This window comes from Phaethon aethereus (genome assembly GCF_964289735.1).
Source record: "Phaethon aethereus genome assembly, chromosome: 4".
NCBI classification, from domain to species: Eukaryota; Metazoa; Chordata; class Aves; order Phaethontiformes; family Phaethontidae; genus Phaethon; species Phaethon aethereus.
This window is the reverse complement of record NC_138578.1, coordinates 34,858,932-34,882,703: the sequence shown is the minus strand read 5'-3', so window position 1 is coordinate 34,882,703 and position 23,772 is coordinate 34,858,932. Positions and strand designations below refer to the sequence as shown.

Sequence of the window (23,772 nt, the reverse complement as noted above, 5' to 3'; positions counted from 1 at the left end):
TTCTTTGGGTGATACTGGTATAAACTTGCTTATAGCAGTAATGCTTATGTCGCTTCATTCAGATGTTAAGAAAGGTTGCTGATGCAGCCATACAGTTCCTTTGCAAAGATCACAGTATGTGCTAGTCAGAAATGCAACAGCGTTAACACAATGAACCCTTCCCAAGTAAACACAAACCATATTTTAACACAATTGCCCAAACCAATGGAATCCTAACCCCAGGACTGCAGCAGAAATACTCTCCCGCACACATAGCTAAGGCAGAACAGTCCTCCCAAACGCTGTCATCCCGAAACACAGCACCAGAGTACCTACACAGTTTTCTTTTAAAATCCCCGGCGTGTCAAAACACCAGCGAGCATCCTTCACTTCGTTGTGTGTGAACTCTTCCCTTTCCTCATGCTTCCTAGGGGAATGTCTGGGATCTTCATCTGTGCTGTACGAGAGCATGTCAGGGTCAAAGTCAACCACAGGGCTAGACTTCTGCTGTTGAAATGTTCTTCCAACTCTTCCTGGATTAAAATGAAAGGTTTCCTGGTAATTAGTTTATTAACTTGCGTTCCTTCAACTGGACATCTGTCCCTTTCCTTGCTTAAAAGGGGTGCACATCACTAATATAAGGGTGATAAAGATGCTATGTGGCTAGCAATTTGCATGTTCAAAAGCCAAGATGCTAAGACATCCCTTCTATAATTCTTCCTTGGCACTCCTCAAGCCCCAAAACCATAGCAGGGACCAGATCACAGACACTATTATTTCTGCTTTAGAGTAAAGCAGGCTGCCTTCTTCTTTCAGTGTCTTAGACTGTCAAACACAGAATTATTTGAAGATCAGAGCTATCTTCTGGCAACCCTCTCTTCTGGATACATACTAAAATGATGCATAACCACTGTGGCCTGCAGCCATAATGTGATTATTTAAAAGTGAAACTTGTTTTCTTTGGGAATCAGAGATGGCCTATAATGCAATATCATTGTAAACTACTAAGCTATGTGAACTAGGTTAGCAAATGCTGATGGGAGGTGCACTGCACAAGGAAACCTCTGCAATGCTACTACAACAGCTGAAAAAGAAGTACTTGAAAGAAATAATAATGATGCTACTTCCAGAGGAGCTAGAGGTCTTGCACCCATTACTCAGGGAACAAAAACTGGTGAAAACAACTTGAATACAAGTTTGGAAATTTTTTATTGCTACTACACATAGCATGTTCTTCCCAGAATTAAATGGAAATGAGTTCTTAGAGTGGGAAGAAATTACTTGCCAAAACCAGCTGGATTCCACAGCAAATTAGGGAGTTAACAGTCCTTTGTGTAATGCAGTATTTTCATACATCTGCCCCCATTTCACTGGGGCAGAGGGGCAATACCTTTACTCAGGCAACACTCACCCACTAGGTAACCTTGCTTTTTAAGTTGATTAAGGTACTTTTTTTCTTCATTGCTTAGCTGATCTTCTGTTTTTGTTGCCTCCTCTTTCAGCCTCTCCTGCCTCCGGAATATCCTGTCACATGTAGGATTAATAATTGGAAATTTCAACAGGTTCAGCGTTGTTCCTGAAAAAAAACAATGCATGCGTGGGCCTTCAACCATCTGGCACATTTAAGCTTTGAGGAATGAGTAAAAAAAAAAAAATTGCTTCTCCAACTTTTGGGTGAAACACAGTAACACAAAGTTGGAGGTGAAACTACAGCTGCTCCCATAAAGTACTAGCCTCCCCAGCCAGGGTAGTGGAAATGAGGGATCCATCTGCTTGGGATCTGTTCTCACCTATGGTTTGATGAAACGGATCTCAAAGCCAAGTGTTGCTAAGACTGCCTTGATAGACCCCAGGCAAGTCCCACCTCCAAGCAGCTTGGTTTGGCCTACAATTGTTTTACAGGTGCTCACCTCCCAGGCTCTCTAGACTGGAGGGCACCCCTAACCGATAGGGAAATGGCAAGGCACCCAGATCAGGTACTGTCCCCACTGGCAGGGGAGCCAACCCCCTTCATGCTGTGAGACACACGGCACCCTCTGTGTATGCCTCCCATGCTTGCTGCCTGGAGGAAGGTAATGATTCGAAGCACAGCGCAGCACGGGAGCTCGCTGCCCACAATGGCGATGCTTTGTGGGGAGAGGCACCCATTTGGTGACACGTCCCCCTGTCCCAGTGATGGCTGAGGGTAGCCTTACAGGGGCTAGCTGGCTTATGATTGCCCGACACCACGCCTGACCCCTGCCGCGAAGGTTGGAGTGGCGTCCCTGACCTGGCCAGGGGGAGACGGTGGCCCTGTTGACGGCGTTGGGGGCACGGGACTTGCAGTAGTCGGAGAGCAGCAGGGTGTTGAAGAGCGTCGACTTGCCGGAGTTGGTGGCACCCAGCAGGTAGACATCGCCAGCGCACTTCCATGAACGTTGCAGCCTGCTGACCAGTCCCTCCATGCCAAAGCCCGTCTTGGCGCTCACCAGGCGGACGTCCACCAGCGGGGCTCCGCGCAGACCAGCCTGCTCGCAGGCCGCCACCACCCGCTGCCGCAGCCGCCCCAGGTGCCCAGGGGAGTCGGCGGGCAGCAGGTCCACCTTGTTGGCCACCACCAGCAGACCGGCGGCGGGGACGTCGGGGCCCAGCAGCCCCGGCAGCTGGGGGAGCACCGGGTCGGGCAGCTCCAGCACGTCGAGGAGGTAGAGGAGGAGTGGGCCGCGGCCGTGGCGCAGGGGGCGACGCAGGGCTGCGCTCACCACCAGACGGTGCTGCTCGGGCGGCAGCTGCAAGCGCAGGGCCCGGCCGTGGTGGGCCAGCAGCCAGCAGCGCTGGCACACAGCGCCCCGCAGCCCCGCCACGCCGGCTGGGCCCTCAGACAGGCTCCGGTACTTCTCCGCCGGCAGGAAGCCCGGCGCCGCGCCGTCGCGGCACTGCAGCTCGGCCCCGCAGCCCGAGCAGCCCACGCCGCTCGGCGGTACCGAGGGGTCGGGCCGCCCCGCCACCGCCGCCACCGGGGCCCGCTGCCACCGTTCCCTCCCCGGCTCCCGCTCCCGGCGGGGCGCCGCTGCTGCCGCTACCTCGCTCGGCTCTGGCTCGTACTCAAGGAAGACAAAATGCTCCTCCTCGCCGCTGGCTGCCGCCCCGCGCCGCAGCACCGGGGCCCAGGGCCGGGTGCGGGTCAGGCGGGCCAGGAGCGTCGGAGCCAAGCGGTACATGGCGCGGCCAGCGCGCCCCGGGCGGGAGGACGAGAGGAGGGGAGGAGGGCGGAGCCTACCAGCCGCGCATGCGCATCCACCCCCTCCCGCTGCCTCCTGGGAGACGGCGCGCGCAGCCGCCCCGCCTCGCCCGTGACGCGCCCGGGGTGCGCAGGCGCCGCTCCGCCGCCTTCTGGCTGCCGGTCGCGCAGGGGCTCGGTGCTGGACCCCGCCGCTCTCCTCGCTCCCCTTCTTGGCTGCCGCCGCTCGCGGTATTTCCCGCCGCCATCATGTACGATGCGGACGAAGGTGAGGTCGCTGCGGCTGCAGGCCGTTCCTCGCGGGGCCTTTTCCTCAGTAGAGGCGGGCGGGGGAGCTGCTGGGCCGCGGCGGTCTCCCACAGGGCCCTGCGGCCCTCGGGCGGTCAGGGGCGCTGCTGGGGTGTCGGCCTCCCCCTCAGCAGGCGAGGAGAGAGACCGAGGCGATCAGAGCCTGGCTTAAATGTTGTGCTTTCCCGGCAGATATGCAGTATGATGAAGACGATGATGAAATCACCCCCGACTTGTGGCAAGAAGCTTGTTGGATCGTCATTAGGTGACTTTTTAAAACTCACTGTTTTTGATGGTTCAGTATACGTGCGCTAGGTTTTGCAGGCGATGTCCACTTGTAAGGCAGCATGTCATGGAAGCTGCAGGCTTGGTTGGGCGAAATTTATTGCTTTCAGAGCAGAAGGGCTTTAAGCAGAAACAGCAGGGTTGTCATTAGGGATTAAGAAGCCCTATGATCCCCAGTGGGGTATACTGTTTTGAATGAAGTAAGAAGTGATTTTGATTCCATATTAAGCATGTGATTTTGCTTACTAATCTCACAGACGATGCTGGCATTAGGAACTCAGTGCTTGACTATTTCACCATGTTAGTGTTTTCTGGCAAGACATGAACATCCAGAACCTGCAGCTTCTTGTGACTGTTAAGGAGTGGGATGGTTTCTTGAACTGAGTAAAAAGTGTTTCTCTTGGTAATTACATCATTCATAAAATGTATATGACTGCTGTCTTAGAGCAGTAGTTGCAAACAGAATGGTAGATCTGTGGGGATGGTCCCACAGGCAGTCTGGATGGAGAGCAGAGATGAGAAACTGTGGAGGCCGAATGAGGTCCTTTCTTTTGCAGCCTAGTGAAGGGTGCTGCCTTTGCTTTCAGTCAGATGGGAAGTAACTGAGGAAAGTCCTTCGGCTGAGGCTGCACCTTACTCTGTACAAAGAAACACTCTTTTACTGTGAGGGTGACCAAGCACTGGCACAGGTTGCCCAGAGAGGTTATGGAGTATCTGCCGTTGGTGGTATTCAAAAGCTGTCTGCACATGGTCTTGGGCAGTCAGGTCTAGGTGACCCTGCTTGAGCAGGGTGATAGGACAAGATGACCTCCGGAGGTCCTTTCCAACCTCAACCATTCTGTGATACAGATTGCCCTTCCCTTTCTCCTTCCCTCTGTGCAATAGCAGACTGTGATGGCAAGATTCACCGTGGCAACAGCATGATAGCCAGGGGTGTGTTCCCCTTTTTGCGGAAGGCTGCGGTTATTGGTAGAGGGGTAGTTCTTACCAGTTCTTACTAGAGATCTTGGCAGCGATGGGGCAGAAGGTGAGGTAGTGTGGGTTCCCTGGCTGGCTTCATGAATGTGAGGTAGAGGAGCTTGCTGGGAGGAGCTCATGCAGCAGTTGTGTTTAGGTCATCCCATTAAAAGTTAGGATGTGGGGCTTTGAATTTAGGCTTCAATTTTTACAGTTAGGTTCTGCTGGGTTGAAGCTGGGTGACACGATGGCTAAGGGAAATCTGGAGAAGGAATGAATCTGGGAATATCTGTGTGGCTGGAACAGAGGGGATCTAAGCTAAGAAAAGTTCTGAGAACTTTTACCTTGACTAAGGGGCATGCACTCAGTTTGCTGCAGCTTGAAAAATTAGTTAAAGCAAAGTAATTTACATATATTGTTGAAAACTTTAACAGAAGCCACTTTTACTGAGGTTTTCCTTCTAATTTAAGGTAGACTGCATACAGTCATGGCTTAGCCAAGAGGTGGCAACAAGTCTGTCACTTTTTTGTGTCTGTGTCTTCAAACACTGAGAGAGAATTGTTTAGTATTTTTGAGCATCTGTATTTGAAACTCATGCCTTGGGAAAAGTGAATGTGTTTGATTCTGTACGGTATTTCATGGCTTCTGAAGGTTTTGTAATAAATACATCTTAAGATCTCCTGTTTTTTTTGTTTTGTTTTTTTTTTTTTTAAGCTCCTATTTTGACGAAAAGGGGTTAGTCAGGCAACAGTTGGATTCTTTTGATGAGTTTATTCAGATGTCTGTGCAGAGAATTGTTGAAGATGCTCCACCAATTGACTTACAAGCAGAAGCCCAGCATGCCACGGGAGAAGTGGAAGAGCCGGTAAGTGGAGATCCCTGGCAGAGGTGATGTGTTTCTACAATGCAAAATGATTTTAGGTGGATTTTATTCAGCCCCCATCTCAAGAGATGGAAATACATCTGAGTTATGACACTGCTCATGCAGTCAATAGGATAGAAGTATGAACTCTTTGGAGTTAATGGGGTACATGGACAAGTTTCCAGATAGTCAGGTATATGGCTGAGAAACACATGCAAGAGCTTTATTATCTATGGAATCTAACTTCCCTCTCCTGTAGAGTTACTCTTTCCTGCTGGTCAAATTGTTGGTTGAGTTGAGAAATGACCAAGAACAGTTGGCTGCTGCAGCTGGTGTTGCCAGTTACTGTGCGAAACTGCACTGACAGGGATGTAGTAGAGCAAGTCAGGTAGCCAGAAGCAAACCATGTTTTGATGAGATTTTGACGTTCAGTAGCTTTACTATAGCAAGAAAGGTTTATGGCTGAAAAGTTTTCTTTGGTCAAAGTTAGGTCCAGGTTTTCAAAGGGTGCCATTGCTCATCATCTTCCATTGGCACCATGTTCCAAAGGAGAACAAATTGTCTAAGGTTTGTGCTGTGTGCGGGCTTTTCTGCAATGAGTGTGCACCTTCTGTGGTGGCTGTGGTGCTTTCATCCCTGTCTCTCATGTGGTGTGATCCCTGTTCCATAAGTGATCTGTTCCCCTCCTGTCAGTCACTAGCTTGCTGCTTCCCTGTAGAGATTTAAAGCAACTTTAGGACCCCTGAGCTTTGAATTTGTTTTGACTGTTCTGACTGTTTCTTTGCATTACTTTTGCAGGCGAACAACTATCCTGTAGGGAGAACAAACAGTTCATAAACATTTATCTCACTGTAATTCTCCTTAATGTTTCTTCTGTTATTCTATGTATATTATTGCGGAATTCTCTAGCTGTGCAGTTCTGCAGTTGCTATATGTGCTGTACAGGTTCCAATCACAAGCATGGTATGTACTGGCTTTTTTGCCCAAAAGCTAGTATTTTACTTTCTCAAATCAGAGAGGTGTAAGTTTCTTATTCTTCTTTATCAAATTAAGGCTTTTAGTAATAGGTCTAGTTACGAGAAAAAGGAAACTTGCTTTTTCCTTCAGAGTAATTTGTAGGCAAACTCTTGCCTCATTTGAAGACACTGGATTAATTGCAGGAGACTGTATTTGACAAATTTGACTTTTTGTTTCTCCCTCCACTTCTCAGCCTCAAATTTTGAAGGCAATTGGGCAATTTATAGCACATCAGAGGGTTTAGCAACCATGCTCAGAGATAGTAATTATGGTAAATGTGTTCTCCTTGAAAGTGCTTGCATGAGAACTTGGGAAACTTGGTACTATACATGCCTGCTGCTGCAAATCCAGGAAAAATGTGTTTCTTTGGGTAAGAATTGAGAGAATTTTTTTGACCTGCAAAATGTTTGCCAACAAGACTCTGACACCTATTGTTGTAGGAAGCTTTTGTGCATTTTTAAAATCGGATTGTTTTCAGGTCCTTTCCAATAATTCAAGACTTACTTTGTTTACTGTTCCTATAGCATAATCCTAGGAACTGCTGTTACCCAGCTTGCTGTATTTTCCGTTATTGATAAAAGTTACCCTTCTCCAGTAGCAGTTCTGATTAGTACTAAGTGAGAGAGAATATCTTGAATGCATAAGGCTAGTTATTAGTCTATCTTGTGGATGGAGCAGCAAGGACACTTCAGTTTGTCTGAAAACTGTGGTTTTTTTATGAATTGATGCAATAATCTGTTTAATCTCTAGCGGAAGTAAAACCACCTAGCACAGATGTTAAAAAGGTGGTTTCTGTGGCTCTGTGTAAGACAAAATGTATAGGGTGGATAATTTGCACCTTTGCCTTTAATAGTGAGTCCAGAGAAAGGACTGAATACGAGGACTTTGAAAATAGATTTTAAAAAGGCTAAAACCACTTGCAACATAAACCATAAACTGCCATTTTTTTCCCTCTGCATTGGAGCTTGCTCTGCTAGAGGAAGTGTTGCTTCGGTGCTGTGCTACAGCGGAGTCCTTGTGTCAGAAATATGGTAAAATGCCTGCATGGAATTCAGGTTTTGTTTTAGTAATAGATATTGTCAGCTGGCTTCTAGGCAGATACTTAGTTGGGGTGGCAGCACTGTAGTTCTTTATTTGTGTTAGCTTCTGTTCTGCAAAGGGACCTCGTGGGAAATGGCAATTTGAAGAAAACGTTGTAAGGCAGCAAGCGTTTTATCTTGTATACGTGCAGGTCTGATGATTTGCTTATGTTTCTCTAACCCTCTCCCGGATTTTGGTCTGTGAGGGAACGCTTTGTGAGTAGAGTGGCTCATCTCTAGGTCCTTTTGCATGCAAAGACGCCAAGAGCCAAGTTGCCTTTGCGCACTTATGCACCAGGACTGAGAACAAACATACGAAACTCTTGAACAAAGCTACTCTTGTGTAACTGCTTGCTTTCTTTTAAGTTCTAACTTCCCCTACCAGATACACAAATGCACTTTTAGAGTAGTGCTTTAAAATTTTTACCCCTTATTTTAAATGCAAGGCTTTTGATTTAAATGAACTGAATGCTCTAAACTCATTGCAGTAGGGTTCTGAGGGGTCAGTGGCTCTTGGAGTAAAATGAAGATCCTGAGAATTGTTCTGTTGCTGAAAGGTATCTGTCCTTTTATGCCCATGGTTTCACTGTAACACATGAAAGGATTTCTGTGGAACTAAAACTAAGCTATTAAATTTAATGTTTTAGGCATGGGAGCAAAGCTTTACAAAAACTCACACCTTGTTTGATATGTCAGCTATCTCATTGTATGTGTTGAAGTAGATTCACCTTTTTGCATCATAAAACTAGCAGTTTTATCTAAAGTTACATAAACAATAAATATCTAAGTAGGCATATGTAAGGCATAATCTATTTGCAGACTTGGCAGATTTTGAGTTTATTACCTATAAGACAGTGACCTATTTGGGTACTTGATTCTTCTCTTACCAATGATTTTGACCCTTCAGTTTCCTCTGTGTGTTTTTTTTTTTTAATAAATAAGCTGTGTAGAAATTATTGAAAGTTTTTGAGTGCTCTTTTGATCTAGTCATCTGAAGAGGAATTGTTTCCATACCTTGAGCTGAGGACATATGGCAGCATTGGGTATTAAGCTCTAGCGCCACTCTTGAACAACCAAAATGGATGTTTTTTCCATTACAAGTAAATGTCGTCTTGTTTTCCAGCCCCGGTATCTGCTGAAGTTTGAACAAATCTATCTCTCCAAACCTACACATTGGGAAAGAGATGGAGCACCCTCACCTATGATGCCCAATGAAGCCAGACTGAGAAACCTTACGTAAGAACGAACTCTGTAGTGGATAAACACAAGGAAGGACTGGCTCTGCATTACTAATTGATAGTCTTTTTCAATTTAGTAGTGCATTGAAAATTTTATAATTACTGCTTTATTTAAATTTCAATGTCTAGTTGTTAAACACAGATGACGATTGATGATTTGGTAATAATTCTTAATATTACCAGTGAGTCCTTAAATAACTGCATCCATTATCCTTCTGTACAACCTTGAGTAATAACTGACAGATAACACGATGGTGCTTTTATTCTGTAGGTATTCAGCCCCCTTGTATGTGGATATAACTAAAACAGTTATTAAAGAAGGGGAGGATCAGTTACAGACACAGCATCAGAAAACTTTTATAGGAAAAATTCCTATTATGTTACGTTCAACGTACTGTTTGTTGAATGGCTTAACTGACCGTGATCTTTGTGAACTGAACGAATGCCCGCTTGATCCTGGTGGCTACTTTATCATTAATGGATCAGAAAAGGTAAGGGATTATACCTTGCACAGCTATCTCTACAGACACTTAAAGTTCTTTTACTTGTTTCCATGTGTTTTGCCAGGAGTGTAAGCACTTTTATTCCAGTGTTTCACAGTTATTGTGAGCGCTCATGGTCTTGTAGAAAGATGGGCTTTTACTCCTGTGTTAGGACTTTCTCGAGCCACCTTTTCTTCTTCTGAGGCCCATTTCCCTTCTTCAGTTTCACAAACGGTTCTGCATTGAATGCCACTAAGTACTCTAGATAGTTTCCTTTCATTTTTCAACATTGCAGAGCAGCATGTACTCTAAACTGAGGTATTTCTTCACTCGGAGTCTCCTCTAGTTTGTTCACAGCTGTATAGATGCATTTTATTATAAGAGTAGGTTCTTCCTTCCATTGCTGTGGATTCAGCTCTAGCAAATTGTATCCTCTCCGTGCTTGTGCCTCACCAGTGAAACTTCCAAGTTATTGTAACTGACACTGAATAGAATTGTATTTTTCTTCTTGGGGGGGGGAGGGGGGAAAATCTGGCTTTGACCATCAGAGCTGGCGTTTAAACTTAAGTGCCTGTGTAGCATGTTGGCTTTGGAAACGGATAGCGAAACGCTTTCTTTATCAGTGTTGAGCCTAAAGCTAATAGAAATGTCTCAGCACAGCTAGCAAATGTGGTAAGTACATCGTAGAGAACAGTGTTCTTGGAGTCTTTTTAGTTATTCATTCTTACCTAGGTGTATGTTTTGCTTAATACTGTATTTTTAAAATTGACTTCATGCTGTGCAGTGTTCTTAAAGTTAAGGCACCTGAAGGAGTAGTAGAAACACACTGTGCTCATTACTTTCAGCATGCCCTTTTGTCAGTTACTTACAGGTGTTCTTGTTTCTAACACAGGTTCTGATTGCTCAAGAGAAAATGGCTACAAACACAGTGTATGTGTTTGCAAAGAAAGATTCAAAGTATGCCTACACAGGAGAGTGTAGGTCTTGCCTGGAAAATTCCTCTCGACCAACAAGTACTATATGGGTTAGCATGCTGGCCAGAGGTGGGCAGGTACGCTTAGGCACTAATAACCCTTGCCCTGGGGCTTACAACAAAGATTGTTTTAGGAGTTTTGTTACTGTCCTGTCTCTTCATGTCGTTTACTTTTGGGATTTTGAGAAGAAATTTCTTCTCATGCTAAGTTGTAAAGAAGGTAAAATTAAATTAAAATGTATTCTGTTTGTCATAGATTATGCCTGTCTCTGGGACAAATAATTTGAGGATTGAAATGAAGATTCAATTTGTGGCAGGTTTTAGGGTGAGGTGAAAAAAAAAAACTTTAGAATTACTCTAAATGAGTTTTTAGAAAATCCAAACAAGCTATGTCCTGTTTTTTGACAAAGGACAAGAATAGGAGCAGAGACCCTGTCTTTGCTGATGGCTGAGCTAGTGTTTAGATGTGTTCTGCAGACCACATTTTAATTCATATTGAACATCTAATTGTGCCATCTGTGAGGGGAAATAAGCGCTATTCATAACTTAAAAAGCTGAAGGTGTCAGTACTCAGTTACCATTGCACTGATGTTTGGAAATTCCCAAACATGTTCCAAGAGCAACTTCAATAGAAGCTTTACACCACTCTCGCTCCTGATGGCTGGAGCACTCTAGAGCACTCTGCATCCCACAGTGTTTGTTTCTGTCTTGGAACGGGGAATAATCACAAGAAGGGAGTCTTACACAGTGGATTAGAAAAGTTGGACTTAAGCTGACAGAAGGAAAGCTGAAGGTGGATAGGATTGGTCTTTGCAAATACACAAAGGGAGAGAAATTATGCATACAGGTGAATGAGTAGTATTATTTAAATTCCTTTGTATCAGCAAAAACCTTCCAACTTCTTGCAGACTTAACATTTCAAGTTAGAAATGTTTTTAAAACAAAAAAAGTCACTGCTGGACTAAGGTTTCAGAATAGCTGCTTAGTTGGCCCGCTGAGAAGTCATGGTTTCCTGTAGTGATTTAATAAATACACTTATGCTGTATCATCCAAATCCAGAGAGGTACTTTTATTTAAAGACAAGATCATTTAAGACTAATGTATGTTTTTCCCCATCTTTTCAGGGTGCGAAGAAGAGTGCTATTGGTCAGCGCATTGTAGCAACTTTGCCATATATCAAACAAGAAGTCCCCATCATAATTGTCTTTCGTGCACTAGGCTTTGTGTCCGACAGGGACATTTTGGAGCACATCATATATGATTTTGAAGATCCAGAAATGATGGAAATGGTAATATATGTTAAATAAGTTATTTCCTGGCTTGACATCTGGTGATGTGTAGGTGTGACTAATTATCATTCAAAGTATTGTTAATTTTCAAATTGTAATTTATTACTTTATTATTTTTTGTGGGTTGTCTATTAGAAATGTCAAAAGTTCTCTGTCTAAACCTGTTTTAATGAGTATTTTAAGTGAACAGAGTGCAGTGGAAATTTCAAAGAGTTAATATGTATTTGGAGAGCTATAGCTTAGCTTGCTGCTATTGAATTTAATTGTAAAATCCCAATTTATACCTGAAACAGCAACAGGCCTAGAATGTACTTGAATGAGAACTATTTGCTGAAGTCTAAACTATTTTTTTGTGTGCTTCCCACATGCTCCATTGCTGTTTTCTGTTGCTGTTGATAGAGCTAGTATAGTAAAGCCAAAAAGACCTGGATCAGTAATTAGCAGTTCCTGAAAAGAATCATCAGCAAACTACTGTGTAGTTTCCTTCAACCCCAACAGGCACTGGATGCTACAGGATTTTGCTGTATTTTGTGCATTAGGTCAAACCTTCGCTGGATGAAGCATTTGTCATTCAGGAGCAAAATGTTGCTCTAAACTTCATTGGATCAAGAGGTGCAAAGCCAGGTGTCACCAAAGAAAAGAGAATCAAGTACGCTAAAGAAGTCTTGCAGAAGGAAATGCTCCCGCATGTTGGTGTCAGTGACTTCTGTGAAACCAAAAAGGCCTATTTTCTAGGGTATGTCAGGATATTCTGTCACACATCTGCACCCTGAATAAAGTTTTTATTTACATATATGTATGATTGGAAGAATGCACTGAATGGAAGTTTGTTTTTATCCTCAGTCTTCTGGATACGCAGTGATAAACTTTAGGGCACTCGTATATTTTTGTAGCTGAGAAAATGCAAACGTTGATAAAATAGGAAAAATGTTGAAACAAAACAAGCCTCCAGGACATTCTGGATCTTAAGTTGGATGTATTCTGGATCTTAAGTTAGATGTAAGGATAGTGAGAAATTACTCTTTTTTTTGACATCGTGTTGCGTGGACAAGCTATAGAGGTTGATAAGTAATGTGTAGATAACTGATAAGCTGTTTGTAATGTAAACTCACTCTTTAAAATTATTAGCACATCCTCTTGATCACTGCTTATTGGTATGCAGATGAAGGGTAGCATCAGGATATTTACCACTTTACACCTGATTCCACAGCGTAAACATGGCCCATATTACAGTACAGGACAGACATGTGGCAGAAGATGCATTGCCATCATGATGTAAATACTAACTTCTCTCTATAGTTACCTGAACTTTCAGTGGGTCATTCATCCGTACAGATGAAACAGTTCACTGATTTATCTATGAAAGCATGTAATCTTTGTTGTGAATGTCTGCTGTCAGTTTGAAACATAAACTGTCTTATTTGCTTAGGTATATGGTTCATAGATTGTTGCTGGCAGCACTGGGAAGAAGAGAGCTTGATGACAGAGATCATTATGGCAACAAAAGACTGGATCTTGCTGGGCCACTGTTAGCTTTCCTGTTCAGAGGGTAACTATAATATATATGTTTTCTTTGGAGATAATGGTAGAGGCATTGCCAACTCCATGCTTCTAAATCAATCAGACTATGCTGTTGTGTCTGATACCTGGTCTTCGGCAACACAGCCTGTATCTGATCATGACTTTTTTGTGGAGTAAGTTTCCTCTAATAGCAGGCGGCTAGCATTAACTTGTTTTGAAGCATATTTGGTGCATGTTCACAAACGAGTTAATTTGTTTTGTTCCCCCCGCCCCGTCCTCTAGTTACAGATTCCTTGCTTCTTTTCAGGAGGCCAGTGACATTTTTTCTAAATAATGGAGTAGGCTGCATTGCTACAGTACTGTTTAATCATGTTTCTTGGCATCTTCTACAGAATGTTTAAGAATTTGCTAAAGGAAGTAAGAATATATGCGCAAAAGTTTATTGACAGAGGAAAAGATTTCAACTTGGAACTGGCAATTAAAACAAGAATTATTTCAGACGGTTTGAAGTATTCATTGGCAACTGGAAACTGGGGTGACCAGAAGAAAGCTCATCAGGCCAGAGCAGGAGTATCTCAGGTACAATAGCTGAATAAGGCATGGTAGCATTTGTCGGGTTTACATAAGAGTAAAGCTCATGGGAGAGTTTAACAGTGCTTGGTAACCATGCACGTTGCATGTTAAATAGAGCCATTTTTAAAAGGAAACTTCCATAGGTGAAACGGGGGATGATCCAAATAGTTGAGTCTGGTGTGGGGTTTGGGTTTTTTTGTTGTTGTTGTTTGGTTTTGGTTTTCGCCGCTGTGTTCACTGCTAAACAGTTGGGGTAACTCTTGTAAAGACTTTCTATGTTAGGGCATGTGCTTGTGTGTCTGGTCAAGCCCTAGTCCCAGGGAGTCTTTAGGGAGGATGGATTTCTTTAATTACTTCTAGTGTTTCACAGGTGGTTAAAGAAACTTAAGTGACACCATGCCATATAGCAGTTATGTATTCCACACGTAATGATGAGCATTGACTTCATTAGCCCAGAGTAGTGCTTAGTTGAGCCTGTTTCTTATAAAGGTGGAAACAAAAAAGAGGTGACAGTTTTTAAATGCTAGCACATTTTGTTGTCTGGAGCCCTGGTGAGATCACAATTAAGGGAAAGCAAAGTCAGGAAGGGTGTGAAGATGGTAGCTGTCCCCTAGTGGTGTGTTGTTGGTGTATGTGTATGAGGGGCTTGTTTGCTTTTTAAATAAACTTGCACTTCAGGCTGTAAAAATACTTTTTTTAATTTTTGAGAAGCCTTGAGCAGACTCTGAGAAGAATGTAAATGCTAATTTGCTCCTAATAACTAAGTTGTCTTGGTTTTTCAAACTAAGTTTGAAAAGATCTATGTGTCATTGTACTAGCAAACCCTCCTGGTGAAAATGCAGCTTAAAAAGTATTTTTACAAGTATCAGTTGTTCTAGTTACTTGATCAGGGTAAGCTATGCTAGAAGAATCAGAGCTCTGCTTGGATAACTGTGTTTATGCTGGGCCTTGCCATAGTAGAAGCGTGCTCTGAAAACTTCTGCCAAAACACTGGTTAGGAGCTTGAGATTTTAAGGGTAAACTTAGACTAAGATTAGTGGAGGTGAATTAAAAAGTGTAGCTAACAAAAATCAGAGCTATTTTAGTTATTTTCAAGTATGTAATTTCTAGGGGGCATTGCTCCTTCGCTCTAATGTATCATGCCTGTCAACAACACACTTAACAAGCTTTGACTAACTGAATTCCTTACTATATGCAGGTGTTAAACCGCCTGACTTTTGCATCTACGCTTTCCCATCTGAGACGCCTGAATTCTCCAATTGGTAGAGATGGTAAACTAGCAAAGCCCAGACAGCTGCACAATACATTGTGGGGAATGGTTTGCCCTGCTGAGACCCCAGAGGTAATGAAAGTAGTGTTTATGGCAGTACTTACTCATGCCTAACTGCTTTTATCTACTATTTTATAGCCATGGCACTTGTAATGATTACTTGCACTTTTTTTTCAAATTCTGACATGAATATTTAGCTTTATAGCTAAATCTGTAGTTGAATGGTAGAAATTAATAAAGTAATATGTTTTGTGTCCAGTTCCTGAGGACTTAAAGTTTAATTTCTCAGATCTACTTGGGGGAATCTCTTGATTTGGAAAGGCAAGTTAACTTTGTGTTTCTACTAGGGTCATGCGGTAGGACTTGTGAAGAACTTGGCCCTGATGGCTTACATTTCTGTGGGGTCTCAGCCATCCCCAATTTTGGAATTCTTGGAAGAGTGGAGTATGGAAAACCTGGAAGAAATCTCTCCAGCAGCAATAGCCGAGTATGTGCAAATGCAACTGTTCAAAGAAACTTAAGCTTTTTATCGTGCACAGCACTTCAAGGGTTTGGGTTTTAGGGTTGTTTGCTTATTTAATTTGTTTCATTTTTCCCTCTGTCCAGTGCTACCAAGATCTTTGTTAATGGCTGCTGGGTAGGAATACACAAAGATCCAGAGCAGCTCATGAATACCCTAAGGAAGCTCCGTCGTCAGATGGACATCATTGTGTCAGAGGTATAAATTTTTACATCTAGACTTTGGGTGTCTTTTTAGATGAGAGGATAATGCCTTGATACTACTTTGCAAGCTCCAAATAGCATTACTTGCAAGTCTCTTCTGAACATACTTCACATTGCTTGTTTTTTTCTCTTTTGGGAGTTTTGGGGCATTTGGTGCTTTTTGGGTTTTGTTTTTGTTTGTTTGATCTTGTGTGTCGTTTGTTGTTTGGTTTTGTGTTGTGTTTTGGTGTTTTTTGGGTTTTGTTTTTTGTTTTTAAAAGAGGATCTAGTTGAAAAACCAGTTGAAAATAGTCTCTTGAAATGCTTCTCTTTGTAGGAGTGTTAATGTTTGTTCTGTGCTGCTGATAGCACCTGTAAGGTTTTTGCTTTAGGCAACTTTGTTACCCTGTTTTGTGTTCTGTAGTCCTGATTCTGGGATGAGACTTTGTACTCGCGGGGTGCTGCTTTCTTGTACAGGTCTCAATGATTAGAGATATTCGTGAGCGAGAAATCCGCATCTATACTGATGCAGGCAGAATTTGTAGACCCCTTTTAATTGTGGAAAAACAGAAGTTGCTGTTGAAGAAAAGGCATATTGACCAACTGAAGGAACGAGAGTATAACAATTACAGGTGAGATATGTTTCTGAAATTCAGCTGAACGTCTAATTTTCCATCTTGGAAACTGCAAGTTCCCTCAGATTGGAGAGAGAAATGTTTAAAGCTTTGTGCGGCACAAAGATGCTTTCTCTGTCCGGTAGCTTGATTTGTACTTTTTATCACACTGAGGTAGTGGTAATAATAATAAGCCACAGAAGTCCTCGCTCTTGTTACTGCTGAAGAGACCCATTTTATGTATTAGCTGAATGTTTCAGACATTGGTTATTCAGTTGGCAGGATCTCGTGGCCAGTGGTGTAGTAGAGTACATTGATACACTGGAAGAAGAGACTGTGATGCTGGCAATGACTCCAGATGACTTGCAAGAGAAAGGTGTGGCATATTGTTCAACATACACACACTGTGAGATTCACCCATCTATGATCCTGGGAGTATGTGCATCTATTATCCCTTTCCCTGATCACAACCAGGTCAGTGCATCACTTCTGACATCCTGCTTTTAAAGTTCATAAAAAAACCTACAGGTGTATGTGTAAAGAGCTTTATGTGTGTGTATACATATATTTACTGGTCTTTCCCTGTCTGTCTAGTCTCCCAGGAACACATACCAGTCTGCTATGGGTAAACAGGCTATGGGAGTTTACATTACAAACTTTCACGTTCGTATGGATACACTGGCACATGTGTTGTATTATCCTCAGAAGCCCCTTGTAACAACACGCTCCATGGAGTACTTGCGATTTAGAGAATTACCAGCAGGTATGTTGTCAGTTAATGTTTAATAAACAAAAATACCACTGTTTTGTTTAAGCTATGTCACAAATGTTGTGTGTAGACTGCCTGAATATTTAGCAAATGTATATAATTTAAAAATTAATTATAGGTTATATGTTAACTTCTAGCTGGATACATAGATTGCAAAAAATACACTTGATAGTGTTGCAGCTGAAACTACCCATAGTCTGCTGAAATCTGACTGGAAAAGTGCATTTTCTGTATTGGTATTTGCTAGGTTCTTCACAAGGGGTCACTCTTGACTCTCTTTTCTACCCAAAGTTGCCTTTGATGATGCTACATGGGTTTTCTGTGTGGGACCTGGAGATTTTATCTCAGAAAGGCTAGAACCGCTTCACTGTAGAGAATACAGCTTCTTTTGAGTTACAAGTAAAGCCTGTATGGTATGTGTGCATCCTTTCAACGTATTTTCTTTGCGTTTTATAGGTATCAACTCAATTGTAGCCATTGCATCATACACAGGCTATAACCAGGAAGACTCTGTCATCATGAACCGTTCTGCTGTTGACAGAGGCTTTTTCAGGTAAGACTTCGTAAATTTTTTTAACTGCTTGGGGTGGGGGGAAGTATACAGAGTTGTCCAGAAGCTCAAGAAAAGTTAATCTTACACTGGAAGACACCGTTCTCCAAATTTTTTCCAAATCTTTCCAACGTCAGAAACTTTTTAATGGGGTTGGAGGCAGAAGCACAATGAAAATCGTAAATGTGTATCTTGGCAAAACACAGTAAGGAATGGCTCATCCTGTGTTTAACCTGACTTCCCACTGTCTTCCCAGCTGTTCCATTTTGGTCTTTATTATGTTTACTCTTCTTTGTACAAATGGTTAAATGAAAAAATATTTGGACTCTCTGCTGTTATATTTTCATATAACTTTTGCCAGTTCTATGGACTTCTTAATGGCAATATTGCAGCTTTGTAATACAGTCTTGTCTTTAGTAGCGTGACAATTGCTACCAGTAAGGATTGGCATGTTCCTCTCCCTAGTAGGAACTGCTGTTGGGACAACTGGCAACTGATGTGACTTTGTGCATTATAGTTTTTAGGATGGCTGTGGTTAGCTCTATAGCTGGTCAATGGGTTTCTGCTTTTGTTCATTTTCTTTTGTCCAAGCTGAGGCCAAGAAGTGTGTGCTTGGTATCTTGGATCTACTGCCTTCCAATGTAGAAAAAGTATGAGACTAGTAGATTTTTATGGTTCACATGAAGCTTTTGTAGAATCCCTGGTGTTCATGGGAGCAGTTAAATGTGGATAATAATTATCTGGAAGGCTGTGGCTTTGGTGTGCTGGCAACTGAGGCAGCAAACAAAAAAGACCCATAAAGCCCCAGAAAGAAGCCTATATAAATTGAAAGTTTTCCACTGCAGCTCAGTACAACTGAGTGTGGCACTGCAAGGTAGTGGTAGAAGCCTAAAAATGTTTGCAAAACGGTAGGTATAAGGAGAAAAGTAATATGAGAATGATATGATGAAGATGTGAATAATAACTACTTTTGAGATGTCAAGCACATCCAAAAGTCTCTGCAGTTCATCAAAAATTAGCATGTTATCTATAGGTACTTTGGTAATATCTGAAAAGTGACCATCAAAATGCCATCTGAAGCTTTTTTGGGTTTTGGCTTTGTTTTTGTTTTCCCGTCCTCAGTGGTGGTCAGATTAATGAGACTTTAGAGGAAAGGTTGTGTGGTGTATGAACATTATTTGTTTTGGTTGTCACTAGTAACAGTGGCCATAATATGTGATAAAAGGGTGACTATAGTGAATGAGGAAAAGTGATGCTGGTTTCACTGGAGAAGGCTTTATAACTTTTTTCAGATCTGTGTTCTATCGCTCATACAAAGAGCAAGAGTCTAAAAAAGGGTATGACCAAGAGGAAGTTTTTGAAAAGCCTACACGTGAAACTTGCCAAGGTAAGATACAGGAGTGTATGAAGAATGACTTTTTAAATTAAACTTCTGTAGGCTAGGTGGTTAATGTTGTTGAACCGATTCAGTCTTTATTTTGGGACATATAAAATAGAAATGTATATAGCAAAATATATCAGTTGAGATACTTGCATAAAATTATCTTTAGACATTTTAGCAGTAGTCTGAAGTTGCAAGCAGACCTGTTGAATTTCTATAGAACATTAAAGTCAATATGTTGAAAAATTTGGGTGTCTACTTTTTTCTTCTTTTTTTTTTCCCCAAAGGTATGAGACATGCAATCTATGACAAACTTGATGATGATGGTTTGATAGCACCTGGGGTACGTGTGTCTGGGGATGATGTTATCATTGGCAAAACAGTAACGCTGCCAGAAAATGAAGACGAACTGGAAAGCACTAACAGACGTTTCACAAAGAGAGACTGTAGCACTTTTCTGCGAACTAGCGAGACTGGTATTGTAGATCAGGTCATGGTAACCCTTAACCAGGAGGGATACAAGTTCTGCAAGATTAGGGTGAGCACTGACATGTGTGCTTTCTACTTCTAATAATTTTTGTTCTTTATTTAAGTTACCAATTGAATGTTTTCCTATGGCTTACAGGTACGGTCTGTAAGAATCCCACAAATTGGAGATAAATTTGCCAGCAGACATGGTCAGAAAGGAACCTGTGGTATCCAGTACAGGCAAGAGGTAGTGATTTTTTTCTTTTCCTTCTTAACATTTTCTCTCAGATCTTCTTAGCACTGGAACTGTCTTAAGTAAGTTGTCTGTGGAATATCTACTCAGGTGCAATGTATTGACTTAAATTTAGCTAAAGTATGTTTAGAAAGGCACACAGCTGCTTCTTATGTGGTACTTCAGTGTTGTTGAAATGCTTTAAAAGATGTAACTTGAATCCATGGAACTGCTTTTCTTAAAGCTGATATTCTGGCAAGTACTGACTGTCTGTTTCCCTGCTCTAGGATATGCCCTTCACCTGTGAAGGCATCACACCTGATATAATTATCAACCCCCATGCCATCCCCTCCCGCATGACCATTGGTCACTTGATTGAGTGTCTTCAGGGGAAGGTAAGAGGAATGTTTTATGCTGCGTGTCTGAGCAATATGAATTAAAATGCCTTTTTTTTGTCTTTTTGTTTTTGGTAAAGGTATTACTCCCTGGTAGGTGTTAACCCACTAAAAATTAAGGATTGTTCTCCAGTTACTTGATAGCAAAAGCATGTTTCTTGGGGAAAACCTAGAGTCCTGCAAATTTTGTCCAGCAAGTCAGACTACAGCATATTCTCTCATCTGTTGCTTTTATTCCGAACACTTCCTGTGACCTAGAAAAAGGAGTTGAGCAAAATTGTTGATACTGTATTTTTTTTTTTTTTTAAATCTCACTATAAATTGTGTAGCTGGTAAACAAAACAAGATAGGGTACTGTCATGGGCATGGAATCTTAAGTTCTGGCATTAAGAGTTAAAACTGTGTGAAACTGCTTAATGTTGTCTGACTAGTCCTTCAGAAATCTGACAAGCTTTTGCAAATCCCTTCTCTGTAGGTGTCTGCAAACAAGGGAGAAATTGGTGATGCTACACCTTTTAATGATGCTGTTAATGTGCAGAAGATTTCCAATCTTTTATCAGATTATGGCTATCATCTAAGAGGAAATGAGGTATAATCAAAATAGCAATTCACTAATTTTTTTTTAATATACATTTGATGGATAGTAAGGATTATGGTTCAGTGATTGCATTGACTACTTCAGGTCCTCTACAATGGCTTCACTGGTCGAAAAATCACATCGCAAATCTTCATTGGTCCTACATATTATCAGCGGTTGAAGCACATGGTAGATGACAAAATCCATTCTCGTGCAAGAGGGCCAATCCAGATACTTAATAGACAGCCCATGGAAGGCAGATCTCGGTAAGGATGATTATTAGTTTTTCTACAGTGTTTTCTTATTCTTTGAAGTTTTGTAGCCGTAAAAATTAGCTGCCTCAACTTTGCAGCTAGAAGTTAAGTAGCTCACCCCAATTAGCTACCCATTTTCATGTGTTTGGCTTAAGATGATTTATTGGGTGTAGGTGTCAAGGTTCTGGTAGTAGGAGGTGCTGCTGGAGATGGTCTCTCTGAGACAGGACCAAGGGTTGCCCTGTGCTGGACACAGACACTTAAGCTGGCTCCAACAGATCCACCACTGGCCAAAGCTGAGCCCATCAGTGACACCGGTGGCACCTCTGTGGTAACATACTTAACAAAGGGTAAAAAGGACTGCACAGCAGCTGTGAGAGAAGAGTGAGAAAATGCGAAAGGAACAGCCCTGCAGACACCCAGGTCAGAGAAGGAGGAGGTGCTCCAGGTGCTGGAACAGAGATTCCTCTGCAGCCTGTGGAGAGACCATGGTGGAGCAGGTTGTCCACCTGCATGCAGCCCATGCAGGACTGTGGTGGAGCAGATATCCACGCTGCAGCCTGTGGAAAGCCCACGCTGGAGCAGGCTCCTACCAGGAGCTGTGATCTGTGGGGAACACATGCTGCAGCAATCTGTTCCTGAAGGATTGTATCCCGTGGGAAGGGCCCATGCTGGAGTGGTTTGTAAAGGGCTATCCCACGGGAGGGACCCCATGCTGGAGCAGGGAAAAAGTGTGAGGAGGAAGGAGCTGCAGAGAGGAACTGTTATGCACTGACTGCAACCCCATTCCCCCTGTGACCACAGGGAGGGGAGGAAAGAGCTGGGAATGAAGGAGTGAAGTTGAGCCTGGGAAGAAGGTGGGGAGAAGATGTTTTTAGTTTTGTCTTTGTTTCTCGCTATCCTACTCCATTTTTTTAATAGGCGGTAAATTAAACTGGTTTTCCCCATGCTGAGTCTGTTTTGCCCAAGATATGGTAATTGGTAAGCGATCTCCCTGTTTTTATCTCAACGCACAAGTTTTTCCATCTTAGTTTCTCCCCCTGTCCTGTCGACATCGGGGAGCAAGAGAGCTGCTGGATAGGCATCTGGCAGCCAGCCAAGGTTAAACCACCACAGATAAGCAGAGGATGATTTGTTTACTTCATTTTGCTATACAGTTGTGCTGTGGCCATTAGTTGTCTGACATCTGCTTTAGAAATGCTCAGCAGCAGTTACAAATTACTGTGTTCACATTCTCCCTAACAGTTTTATTCTGAGGTGTTAAGAGGAACATTAATGCAGTTTTACTCTTGCTTTACAATACTGCTGTTGTGTTTCTGATAAGTTACGTGTTCCACCAAGAACTGATGTATTTTGCCAATGAACTCAAAAGTTGTGGGGTGGTTTTTTTTCTTTTCTTCTTTTCAGTGATGGTGGCCTTCGTTTTGGAGAAATGGAACGAGACTGTCAGATTGCTCATGGAGCAGCCCAGTTCTTGAGAGAAAGATTGTTTGAAGCTTCAGACCCATATCAAGTCCATGTTTGTAACCTCTGTGGAATCATGGCGATTGCAAACACAAGGACTCACACCTACGAATGCCGGGGATGCCGTAATAAAACTCAGGTATGTGTGGTTTTCATCAGCCAGCATTTCTCTTTGTGGGTAAGAGGAAATGCCACTTGGGTCAACAGGAGGATAGGGAAGTAAATATTTAAAGAAGCATCAGAACAATTACTATTCTAGTTTCATAACTGTTTGAAGTTTTTATAGTGTCCTAGTTAATTTGGATGTTCCCTTACTAATTTTACAGTGTTGGCTTGTCACTTGGCAGGAAATGCTATTCAAGTATTTCACAGTGCAGAGTTTTCAGAAACTTTAAAAGTAAACACTTGAGAGCTTATTTTTAGAAGTAAAACTCAGAATCACAGGAATTTAGAGCCATGGCCTTTGACTGTCCTCATGAAGATATTTATGCTTGCAGAGCTAGGTGCCCATGGGAGGTCTCGTGTTGCACTTTAATTTAAAAAAAAAAACCAAACCTCTGTGGTGTGTGTTTGGTTACAGAACTTTGTGAAGAGTTAGTGAGAGCAGAGATAAAAATAGTTGCTTTAAACAGGCTTGTTCTTGTGCTAGCAACTGACCGCTACAACTCTAACAATGGTGTTCGGGTTACTGAGGAGATGTGTGCTGGAAATCTTAAGTGCATTTATGGTACATCAAGCACACTTTGCTATGCATGTGTTCCCTGGTTAAATGGCTCTTGTTTACGATCAGATCCCTTGGTTGCAGGTTTTACCATTAAAAATGTGTTCTGGATAGCTGCTGTGTAGCCTCCCCAAGTGGCTTCCCTCTTGCTTTGCTACTGTCTGTGAGAAATTCTTGTTAAAAGCTTTCATGCATAACTTCAGATTCACTTTTGAGCTAAAGACTTGACATATTTGTGTAGAGGGTGGTGGAAGTTGATGCTTTAGGAGTGCCTATCACAAGCCTTTTGAAATCTCTTTCCAGATATCTTTGGTTCGAATGCCCTATGCCTGCAAACTCCTCTTCCAAGAACTGATGTCTATGAGTATTGCACCTCGTATGATGAGTGTTTAGCCTTTAAAAGGGGTTTGTTTTTTTTTTTATTATGAGACTGAAGTGCTCAGGTCTTGTTTCATTTTGTGTAGGTTGCATTTAAAATACAGTTTCACTCATCTGCTATGTGCTGTTCAAAAGATTGTTTATTTCCTGTAAATAGAATTAAAATTTGTAATCAAACTTGTGAATCTCTTTATTTGTGTATCTGTGAAGTGTGCAAGCAAATTGGTAATCAAA

General features: G+C 42.4%; 2 protein-coding genes across 2 annotated transcripts in view; one reads left to right on the top strand and one right to left on the bottom strand.

The window, feature by feature from the left end:
- Positions 1-3,179, bottom strand: part of SRP72 (signal recognition particle 72) — a gene marked incomplete at both ends in the record, with an annotated part of 77,536 nt that extends 74,357 nt beyond the window's left edge. The window contains one exon of the mRNA XM_081999226.1: positions 3,027-3,179. Coding sequence (XP_081855352.1) covers positions 3,027-3,179 — 153 coding nt within the window. The remainder of the gene's footprint in view (positions 1-3,026) is intronic.
- Positions 3,180-3,448: 269 nt separating this feature from the next.
- Positions 3,449-23,715, top strand: POLR2B (RNA polymerase II subunit B; the record flags this gene model as incomplete). Its single annotated transcript, XM_081999277.1, has 25 exons — positions 3,449-3,467; positions 3,680-3,752; positions 5,444-5,594; positions 8,811-8,923; positions 9,197-9,416; positions 10,300-10,458; positions 11,505-11,669; positions 12,209-12,405; positions 13,099-13,218; positions 13,583-13,769; positions 14,962-15,105; positions 15,381-15,520; positions 15,640-15,751; positions 16,213-16,367; positions 16,625-16,823; positions 16,944-17,112; positions 17,575-17,671; positions 18,961-19,055; positions 19,337-19,587; positions 19,675-19,764; positions 20,037-20,144; positions 20,620-20,733; positions 20,827-20,987; positions 22,383-22,578; positions 23,464-23,715. 25 exons carry the CDS (start codon positions 3,449-3,451, stop codon positions 23,551-23,553), a joined length of 3,525 nt encoding a protein of 1,174 aa, XP_081855403.1. The 3' UTR covers positions 23,554-23,715.
- Positions 23,716-23,772: the final 57 nt, after the last annotated feature.